Source organism: Antechinus flavipes, chromosome 2 (genome assembly GCF_016432865.1).
Source record: "Antechinus flavipes isolate AdamAnt ecotype Samford, QLD, Australia chromosome 2, AdamAnt_v2, whole genome shotgun sequence".
In the NCBI taxonomy this organism is placed as follows: Eukaryota; Metazoa; Chordata; class Mammalia; order Dasyuromorphia; family Dasyuridae; genus Antechinus; species Antechinus flavipes.
In genome coordinates, this window is record NC_067399.1 from 281,735,751 (window position 1) to 281,747,769 (window position 12,019).

General features: G+C 30.5%; 1 protein-coding gene across 2 annotated transcripts in view; it reads right to left on the reverse strand.

The window, feature by feature from the left end:
- Positions 1-6,050: 6,050 nt before the first annotated feature.
- The window catches only part of ARHGAP5 (Rho GTPase activating protein 5), a 106,663-nt gene continuing 100,694 nt past the window's right edge, over positions 6,051-12,019 (reverse strand). For both annotated transcript variants that reach the window (XM_051977280.1, XM_051977279.1), the window contains exons 6-7: positions 11,516-11,621; positions 6,051-9,726 (exon numbers count right to left, since the gene is read on the reverse strand). In XM_051977280.1, the coding sequence (XP_051833240.1) occupies positions 9,396-9,726; positions 11,516-11,621 (437 nt within the window). In that variant the 3' untranslated portion in view covers positions 6,051-9,395. The remainder of the gene's footprint in view (positions 9,727-11,515; positions 11,622-12,019) is intronic.

Sequence of the window (12,019 nt, forward strand, 5' to 3'; positions counted from 1 at the left end):
TTCTTACTCAATTAGACCTTTGGTATTAAAATATAAACAAAAATATAAATGTCAAGGTGACCTTCAGAAACATTTAAGAATCCTCCTGAGGGGGGAAAAATCGTTATGAAGGTGAGTGCTATTCCCTCAGGCAATTCTACTACATATAGGCAATACAAATTTTGGAAAAACATGAGAAAATCTGAAAGAAATCCATTTTGAAACATCAATTCCAAAGTCATTCTTTTGCAGAATATGCAGATAAGCCATTGAATTCTGGAATTCAACCAGCTAAAAGAAAGAAAAAACATTCACAACCCAGAATTACTGACAAAGCTTCACTATTAGGAAATTCATGCACTGGATAACTATTGGTTAGTCATCTCATTTCCACTGTTTCCTCTTCCTACTTCCTTCTTATGTTTTTTTTTTTTTTTCCTTCTTACAAAAAGCACATTAAGTAGTATACTCCGTATTAGGAGAAGGGGCAATTCCAAAGGTGAAGTTATAAAATCTTTAAGTACTAGAACACAATTTTTGTTGAGAATGAACTGGCTAGTCGCTGAGGTTTTATCTGGAAATAGTAACATTTATTTATATATAGATTATTGATGTAGATGAAGTCTTTGAGGTTCAGAGAAATGACTTCTCATGAACATTGAGTAACAGAGCTGGAATTTTAACCAAGATCCCTCCAAAGTCAGTCCTTCTTCTAATGGTCGCACATTGACAGTTATTTTATTTTGTTCACAAAAATATTCTTGGAGGAAAGCTCAGGATGAATAGGGATTTTTTTTTTAACAAAATAAAAGTTTCAGGAGAGTTGGGAATGTGTGAAAATTATAGTTACAGAAAGTCTGCAACACTTCAGCTTTATCCTCAATATTTTATTGCATTGCTCAATTATAATCATTTTCCCTTAGTATAAAGATTTAGTACAATATATTAATTTCTCTGTTCATCCCCTACTCCTGGTAATTATAGGCTTCTCTTGGTCTTGGCTATATCAACTACTGAATCAAAGAAAGTTTGAAAGTAATTATAAATAGAGCAAACAATCACCAAGGACCTTCTAGCAAATTGTCACTTCAATGTTTCAACTAGTCTATCTTTCAGATAGGAGAAAATTCTGAAGTTCAGATGCCATGTTAAGGGTAGGAAAAAGTAGAGAGACTGAAGAAATGATGAAACACAGAAAAACTAATACAAGGAAGACACACTATAGGATAAGAAAACTCCAAAACAAATCTCAGAAAATATAGAATGGTTTCAATAATTATCAAAATGAATGGGAAATCTACTAAAAGAGTGAAAAGAGATAAATCTGATAGTCTAAAACATAAGTCAGAAGAGAAGTGTTATGAAAAAAAAAAACTAAAAAATTAAGGCTACAAGAATATTAAAAAAAAAACTCTAGAAGATAGGGGAAATTCACATTTATTTAAGTACCTGCTATATTCAGTCACTATGTTGAGCACTCCACAAATATTTTCTTAATTCATCCTCAGAATTCTGGGATATGTGCATTTATTTCTATAGTTGAAGAAACTTGAGGCAGATAGAGATTAAGTGACATGCTTAATGTAGGCTCCAGGTTTTATCAAAAGTAAGATTTGGAAAATATAAAGAGAAAAACTAAAAATTACTGGGCTTCTAGAAGAGCATAAAAAACAAGGAAGCCTGAATATCACATTTTAAGAAATGTTAAAATGAATTTTTGTTAAAGTGTAAGAACTGGGTAACAAAGTATATTTTGCTAAACCCTTCAAATGACAGCTATAGAGAACACTAATACACCTCAAAATGAGGTGGCCAAGGTTAAAAAAAATTTCAAGTAGAAATTTCTAGCATGGAACCTTAGAATCATATAGGACTATATATCTATTACAGGAAAGAAAAGATAAAAACTAAAGGAAAATTTAAAAAACAAAAAAAAGTGATTTACAACTAAAAAACTACTCATTTTGCCAAGCTGAGTAATCCTGCATGGGGAAAAAAGAACTTTTTAACAAAATAAATAATTACTTTTTTTTTTTTTTTTGAATCATAGCTAGCTGATCAGAAACTTCAAAAAGTAAATGCAATGGACAAAAGAAACTTTTAAAAAAGCAAACATATTTGAACAATTTGATAAGTTAAATAATCAAAAGTTTACCTCTATAATAAAGTAAGAGAGATTATATTGTTCATTCAAAATTTAACCCTAACGAAGTAACACAGAGAAACTACAGCTTTGGGTTGTTTTTTAAGGAAGAAAAAAATGCCCTAAGAAAGCAGAAAGGAGAACTCTTTCTCTTAATTGGGATATGACAAGAAAAGATCATTCCAGCTTTGAAGTGAGGGTAAGAAGAGTCTGATTCTCTTATTTGGGCTGAGCAAGTAAGCTTAAATCAATATATCTATAATCAATTGGGGACTAGGCTGGAGCTGAAGAGGGTATTGCTAAAGAAGAGCAAGTCTGGGAAGAAAGAACTTGAAGTAAAGAGAAATGGACAGAAGAAATATTTTAACAGTTTGATGAAAGAAAAATAAACTTATCAATTATGAAAGTGAATGCAATAAACTCACTCAAACTAAAACTAAGGAAGATATATTTGGAAGCAAGATCTAATGATCTGGTATTTACAAGAAACACACAAAATATAAATATGTATAATTAAAATAAGACTTCAGTCTTATTTTCAGAGTATAATTTATTATTCCTCTGGAGAAATCACAAAAGGAGAAGCAGTAAACTTGGCCTCAAGCAACAGTTAAAAAAATAAAAAGTTAGCGGGGATAAGTAGAGAAACTCCTTTATGTATGTTTAAAGATATCATAGATGAACATCATTACTGAATAAATGTGCAAATTACCTAGGAACGAAGTATTCAAAGAAAAAGTTAAATGGAAGACCTAGAGAATAATTATTTGTGAAATAATTCTATGAGTCTTTTTTCAGGTTGACAAAAAAATTTAGAAGGTAGAAACCAACAGAATTGTTGGATTTCTGGCGATTACTGAATGGGACTCTCAAAGAGAATACCTGGTTTTCAATAAAAAATAAATGCATTAATATGTTAATTACAGACTTTATTGCAATTTCCAGGAAACCACTAAAGCAATTCTCATGGGAAGATTTCTCCCAAAGTAAAAGTTTCTAGGACTAGATGGATTTACAAGTGAATTATATCAAATATTTGTAGAACAATCAAATCCTATATGACAAGTCTTTGATAAAATAAAACATCATTTGTTGCATTACTAAAAAGCATAGGAATAAAAGGACATTTCCTTAATTTTAAAAATCTATAAATCAATAATGATGTGGAGGGAAATACAAATAGTTGTTTGTTTTTAAATATGACTACTGTAAAACAGAGATATCCAGGAAAAAAATTGTGAAAAACATATGGATTCTTTTATTGCCTCTGATATAAAACTATCTATTGCAAAATATAGTCATTTGATTTTGAGCAAATCATTTAATCTCTGGGTCTATTTTTCATCTGTAAAATAAAGGTTGGACGAATTACATGACCTTTTAAGTTTTGTCTAGCTTCTGTTTCAATGATCCTAACGAAATAGTGTTTAGTATCTCTAAAGTCTATGAATCTATGATTTTTCAGCAACATTATAGGATAAGTGAGATTGTTTCATAGAAAAATCTGCCACTTTCAGAATTTCCAAGATATGCTAACATTCTTAGGCTGATTTTAGCCACTGAATCTCTAAAAGTAGGCTGGTTGACTGGCTGACTTGGATATGACAGGCTTAGAAATGCCAGCAGATTATACCTTCCTAAGGATACAGATCTCTGGAGCTATTGGCATAAAAACCCCAGGAGAAATTCCCATTTTAAATTATGATCCATTTACAAAATTCATATCACTTCTAGAAAAACTATTAATAGTAATTCTTTAAATATGTACTGGACATTTTCTGTATGAGGATATAAAAGAACACTACCCTAAAGAATTTATAATTGAAACTATTATAATGAAAAATCAAAATCAAGTTATAGCCACTCAATACTTCTGCTTCTCACTTTGTATTTAATGACTAAAATATTAAAATATTTGAGTGACAAAAGTTTAACATGGCTTGCTTATTTGCCTAGTGTGGAATTTTTTGATATAGAGGGGGAAAGATGGGGAAAAACACAATTTATACTGTTACTCTGTTCATAAATATCAAGTCAATGAGAATTTTTATCTGCTAGGCATTGTGATAAGGATAGGTAGGAAGAAATGGTTGCATCAAATAATGGTTTTTTAAAAAGATGGGAGAGATTTGTAAACAGCCAAGAACGCTCCTTAGTAGTTAGGCAGAGACAGAATTTGAAAGTGAAAACAAGGACAATCTGTTGGAGAACAGGAAATGGGACATGCAGCGGGGTTGGCCTTCAAGAGGAAAAGTTCACCTCTTCTACAGGAGTGAAGACAAGGAGGTAAAATATCTGAGTGATGAGGAGAGAAAGCTCTTGGTGTAAGATTTTCTTTTTGATTAAGGATTGAGATCTGAGGTGGAAGGGTGGAGGATGGGAATTAAGTGTCATACAATTGCTTTACAATAATTTAAAGAGATTACAAGCAAATCAGTACTGCAGCTATAAGAATCTAGTCTGTCTATAACAAAGGGCCTATTGAGAATATGTAACATTAATGTATAGTAGATCCAATCAATATAGTTTCATGACCTTCTCCAGCTCAGTTCAGCAGTAGGAGCAAAGGGGGTATATAGTGAAAATAAATCTAAAATTGGAGACAATTTACTTTCGATTTCACTTTAAAAGTTCTCAAAACTCCATAAATTATCGAGCAATGTTTTCTGGCATTGGTGATAATGCCCACTAATAGTAGTCTAGAACATTCAGACTCATTTCACCATTGTTTTAACCCGGAGAAAATGTGACAAAGCAAAATTTTACAATAGTCATAAGGCTTTTGTAAATAAGGGAGATGAATAAATCACCTTCTTGTGTTTCAAGAAATTATGAAGTTGATATAAAAGAGCTAGCACATTTTTGCTCGAGGAAAAGGAACATTTGTGGTTTGGATGCCCCTTGCCTGAAGGTCTTCCTATAGAAGGGTTAAAAGAACCCTTGCTGGCAATGTAGTAGAAAGAATTCTTGCTTTATTGTGAACATTATTGAGATCACACTTTTTTATTTGGAAATTATGTAATGATTTCATCTGCTTCCCTCCCCATGTTTCCAGGGAAATCACTCTAAAATAAAGATCTAAGAAGCTAATGGATTGACACCTATCAATAGTTGATGTTATTGAGATGGAAGGTAGAAAAGACAGACACACATTTAACTAACAGAATCATACATAGTTATGAAGCTAATGAGTGGAGCACAGCCTTCCATTGTAATATGTAATGCAAAAATACCAAGAGAGTAAGTGTGAAGACTGGCCTCTTTCCTTAACTAAGAGTTTGGGAGAAGTCAGTTTTAACAAGAAATGCTGTGAATTTAAACAGCTTATAAAAATATTAATGTCTCAAGATTAGAGAAAATAAGAGTCAAGCTAAATAACTGATACATTTTTCAAAATGCAATAAAAAATAAGCTAAAAAATGATTCTAGAAAAAAGTAGAGATTATGTAAAACTTAATGGTTTCCACCCAATTGCCACTACTCTATATATCTCCCCTCCCCCCAATTCACACAGAAATCAGACTTGAAATTCATTTCATACAGGGAAAACTAAAAGAATACTCCTAGATGTTCTATTCTGAAAAGTTTTAGCTGTAATAAAACATGCTTGTAAGCCATTAAAATTCATATCAAATCAAAGTAATCCTTTATTCAGTGATTTACCTAGGCTTCAGAGATCAATGTTTTAATATCTTGTTTACACTGAATGCTCTTCATCCCAACTTTCAGTTCACTAGATAATTCAAGAAGCAGCTACCTCCACTGATAACACAGTATTGATACCATTAAATTATCTTACCTAGTGAAATTCTCCCTTTTCCATATATACACAAAGTTCAGTTAAAAAACATCCTGAGCATTAATTTTACTTGAAAAATGTAAGCTAATTTTTAAACAACAAAATGGTGAAGAGCACTAGAACTAAAAATTATACACAGTAAGCATCATAATGTTTTATTCATAGCATTCTTTATACAGAATAAGCTTCACTGATATTTAATTCACTGCAGCATCCTGTTGGTGGTGAAGCACAAGATTACATTAATTAAAAACAAAGAAACAAAGCGCTTTTGACTTTTAAAAATTATATATATATTTATATCCAGTTGACAAATAGCATCACAATTATTACTGTATATATAAAAAAAAAAAAACAACTAAAATCACCATGGAAGCTAAGGCCTAGGTTCTTACTCCAATTGTTTCCTTTTGTTTATTTTAAGAGATATTAGAAATTATATTCCAGTACCTCAAAAGAAAAAGCAAGTCCACATTATTTACATACAGGATGGAAAATAAAAGCTGCTTTTCACCTAAATCAGACTGCTGTCACCTATAGTATTTACATTATAAATGTTCAAAACTACTAACAAATACCATTTAAAACCAAAATCCACTGTACCTGGACTATTATTTTTAAATGAATTTTATTTCTAAAAAAGAAATTATATATCTTAAAGGCTTATAATTTGATTCCCCAATGGATATATATATTGAATGCGTAAATCAGAGTAGCAATATGCCTTTTATGTAACTAATCTAGACATGGCTCTTTAAGCCCAATAATGTAATGATTAGACATAAGAAGCATCAATGAAAATAATGGCAATTCATTATCTTGTGAATTTATTCATTAGCTTTCCTTAAAATTTAATCATTAAAGCCCACTGTGCTGTTCCTTCTCCCCAATTTGGTATTGATAAAATTTATGAGATTCTTTTGTTCCTTCTCTTAATCTCCTAAAGTTTCATGTTATAATATGCCCCTTGCCTTCCAACTGTTCTTTCGGAAAGCAAATACTTAAGATATTTTTTCAACATTTAAAACATAAAACTAAGCTCTGGACAAAAACAATACAAGTATTCAGAGTCATATATTGTTTTAAGTAGTTAATTAATTTTCAATCAATGTTAATGAAAATTGCTAATTGGGCCAATTGTGGGAATATTTAGATGGACTCAGTATAAGTATCATGTCTATGACATAATATAAAGAAGAAATTATCAGTTTTGCAGAGTTATAGTATGTGGTTAATGTAGAAAATGGTAAATGCTAGTTTTAACATAACAAAAATGGTACTGTATGCAGATGAAATTTAAATTATCATAGCTGACTATATATACTAGTATAGCAAAAAAAAAAAAAATAGTGTAAAGTGAGATTCACATCATAGTAGGAAAGTTATACTAGACTGAATATGAAGATATGGACAGTTGAAAAATTTCCTTTCAGCCTACTTCCAAAAGAAATAGTCAGGCTTTTTTCCTGTACATATTTTGATGCTTTGTCTATACCATATATAGTAGAAAAATAAATTCTTTAGCAACCTAGAAACAGTTTATAAAACTCTTAAAGTTTAATTTTCTTTGCTAGACATGCCAATGTTAAACTGACAGCTATAAATTAAAGCTATATAGACAACAGGTTTAAGTAATATAGAACAAGTTAAGAATACTACATTTACCGGACAGTTTTTTAAATTATTGTACTTTCTCGATTCCTGTGTGCTTTGCAATAGGAATAATAGGGCTTTTGTTTTCTTAGAAAAGATAATAACTTGCAAGAATATAACACATAAGATAATTTATAATATACATGTACTTCAACAGCAGCCTGGTTCATGTCAACATCTTGATCCAGAATGATTAATCCAAGTTAAAATTAGAAGTACAATACCTAGGACATAACAGTTGGGAAAGGCAATTTTTATTTTAGGAAAAGAGAGCAAATCAAACTCTTAAGAACCTTAAATCTCAAAATCATCTATTTACTATACATAGGACGATCTTAAAATCTCATTATGAATGAAGATTACAACAATGACCAAATGTCTTTTCTTTTATCACAAAAACGTACCCTAGCAGCTGAAAACAAACCGAATTCTTTCCTCCCCAGACAAAAATGGCATAGTTTGTTCATAGAACTCTTGAGAAAAGCCTAAAAAAAAGTTTACAGCCACCTAATTTTGAAAATTTATCTATAATTTATAGCTTTGTAAGTTGCATCATCACTAATAAAATATTTAAAATGAAAAAAAAAAGCAGCATTGTTTTACAGCAAAACTGGTACCAACATCAAAGAAAAAATGTTTAAAAATGGTGCAAAAGTAACTTTGAAATTTTAGTACAACATACCACAGAAAAGAATATGAATACAAGTCTGTAATTTTATATGTACACTCCAAAGAGGCAGTCAGTACCCAAAGTATTTATTGCTATATTAGCAATGGATTTTTGTATATATTTAAAGGGCCACATAAAAATAGATTTTAAAGAACAGATTAAATGTCCTAGATTAAAACATTGTTTGGTTTAAAGAATTTTACTACAACAAATTTTATGCTTATGTATGAAAAGTTATATAACCTTATATGAAAATGTCATGAGCTATTTTCTACACTCTAAATGTATTCCCCAAGAGGGAAAAAATTAAAATATCTAAAATATATTATTAGATTAAGCTTAAAAGACCATCAATGATCTTCTGAACATGCATTTGTTTACAGAATTAACAGTATACAAAATGTTTATCTCATTAATGAAACATAAAGAAATAAGTAGATGACTTCTGGGTTTTTTTTGCACAATATTCTAAATTCAATTTTGCCACAAACATGTCCTTGGTATTGTGCTACAAGAATTAAGAACTATACTTAACCTACCCCTCATCAAATTGTCCACAGGTTTACTCAGAAGATGGAAGGTGCAGGAGTGTTAATATATTTCAACAGTGCATTTTTTCATTCTTTCCAACACCATTCCAAGTTTGATGTAAGTAACTTGACATATTAATAACTACAAATGGACTTTTATGTTTGAATGAAAATTAAGTCGCCCAAATGTGACATGAAATAAAAAAAAAAACAACAGCCTTATAAAGCAGGCTGAAAAGTACTGAATGTTTCATAAATGTGAGTTTTTAAATCATTTAATTTCTATAGAAAAATTTTATTCACAATATACTGAGGCAGAAATTGCCAAAGGAATGATATAGTGATTGCAATAAGATTACATGCAGCAGCAGTAGCTTTGTATTTTATAGTTATTTTTGTTTAAAAAAATTAAACCTCTCCAGTCATGCTTATCACATGGTCTTGATCTGCAGTGGAAATGAAGAAGAATATGATATATTCTAAGAGAAAGATGTTTCTCTCAGTATGAACATGAATTATTTGTCAGAAATATGAAATACACTATTGTACCCTGAAACATGCATGTCTAGCTTTGCTTTTTTTTTTCTGTTCAATGCCAGGCTGCCTGAAATCATCTCATACTTATATAATACCAAGAGGATCTGCTTGTAACTGTGGTTGTATTAGTTGAGGTTGCAAAGGTGGTGGTAACTGAAGTGGTACCATTGGTTCCACCAATTGTCCAGTATTTGAAGATGGTGGCTGAGGTGCCACAGGATTAGCAGTTTCTACAATTTCTCCATTGTAAAAGAAAAACTGACACTGCTGAATAAAAGTTTCTACAACAGATTGGTGAATTTTAGTGGTGGACAGAAACTCTCTATTTTCAAAATCAGGTCTCATCAGAGTTGGCCAGAAACAGATGGATAAGTTGTCTGCTGTCATTAAGTTGATTTTATTTTGCTGACTAACCCTATAAAAGAAAAAATATATAATACATATTTACAAGTGGATAAGAAAATCATAGAATTTTAAACCAAGAAATTACCTTAGAAATAATACAATCCCACTAGAACCCAAACGTCAAATTTAAGACAGTTTCTTTCCATCCTACCCTTCCATTCCAGTAAAGAAAAACTGCTAGCAAATAACCAATTCGTATGTTTTTTGACATTTTTGTAGCCCAGTTATTTAATACAGTGCCTGCCAAATACTACTATTACTATTATTTTTTAAAATATTACTATTTTTTTTAAGTTTCTAGAATTGATTTCCTTTGTTTAATATTCCTTGAGAAGCAATTTCTTAAATGGAAGCAATTTCTTTTATTCCATTAGAAGGATAAACTTCTCAAAATGATGAGGACAAATTACAACTTGGGTTAATTCTTCCACTGCTACTGAAAAATACCAAATTTACATCAAAATCTTCAACATTGAATTACCATCTATTAATTAACCAAAAAGAATTGCACTCAAAATCTTTGTCTTAATTGTTCATCTTCAAAATTATTGAACATTTTTCCCTAAAGATATCCTATGCAATGTCAACTTGCATTCTTAAAACTATAACCTTTTTTAGCAAGTTTGTGCCCTTTTCAACTCCTAAAAGCCAAGCTCACTGCATACTCTCTCTCTCTCGACACACACACACACACACAATCAGAACCTCTTAAAATTATCTTAAGAGACTGTTTAATTCAACCTCCTAATTTTATAGATGAAGGCTAAGAGGCTCAAAAATTTAGTGACTTGATCTAAGGTCATAAAACTGATTAGTTTCAAAACTATGATGAACTCAAGCTTCTTAACTTTTACTTTCTCATGAATTTAATCAATTCTTTCAGTTTTATGTGCAATTTATGAAATTGTATTTCTCAGTATTTCACTAAGGCAACTTTGTGCCCTGAAATACATGAGATTCTCAATTATTCACATTTGAAAAGGTGAGCCATGGCACAATTAATTTCTACATCAAAAGAAGTCAGTACTTTTTCTCCTCATAAAACTACCTTTCTAAACTATGGCTATCTTGAGTTGACTTTAAAATAATGTATATTCCAGACGTATTTCAATGGATTATAATAAGTGGTTCAGAAATGGCTTGGGTAGCAAAAAGAAATAAGAATAAGACAAAAAACAACTTCCTAAGAAAATCCATTAATGGATAATCTATGATTGAATCAACATAGAATACATATGTATATATATGTACATATATTAATTATTTTATATATATAATACTTGGTCCATTTTTTTCTTTTTTTGGCTGAGGCAATTGGGGTTAAGTGACTTGCCTAGGGTCACATAGCTAGAACATATTAAGTGTCTGAGTCTAAATTTGAACTCAGGTCCTCCTGCCTTCAGGGCTGATGCTCTATCCACTGTACCAACGAGCTTCCCCTTGGTCCACTTTTTTTAAAAAAGGGAAGTAAAGTAGTATTTACAAAAGAAAGAATATGGGGGCCCCGGATATTAGGATTTAACAATGAATGTTACAAGCAAATCACAAACTCCATCTTACTCTTTAAATGAAGGGTTGTTCTCTAAACTTTTTTCTAATTCTAAAATCCTATTATCTGATAAAACAATGATAAATAATCTGAAATCAAGTAGTAATGTGAAAGATTTATGTTATTTTGTAATACTTGTCACTCCAAATCTACTCTTTTACCTATTTATCATCATGGCTACTAATATTTTAGCAATATTATAACAATTGTGCATTATATGTATTATTAAAAATTACTGAAATATACAAACCTGTTTAGATGTGTTATCACATATCTGAATACATCATAGTTAACAGGATGGAATTTCTTCAAAATTTCTTTCAAAGCATTAAGTCGTTCTGTCTTATCCAGGATTTCTGTAAAAAGAATATAATTGTGTTTTGGGAGGGGAAAAAATGGTATAAAGAATCTCTTAAAGCATTTGATAATGCTATTAACTACAGCAAAATGCAGCTAATGCTGCTATCACATTATATACTACTTGCTACATAATGTAATGTCTATTCTAACATATAAATAAATACAAAAGGTAATAAAAATTTTAAAACTTAAAAATTAAGTCCTATATAAGATCCTAAAAAATAATTACAAATGAACTTGCCAATATCAGTAACTGTTTCAATATCCCTATTTTAAAAGACAAAATTATCATTAAGGTTCAAAACACTCCTCCCTGGTCAATGAACTAGACAGACATCTATAGCTCATATACCTGGTATGATGCTTTCAACAGTGTCAAGCTGTGAACAGATAT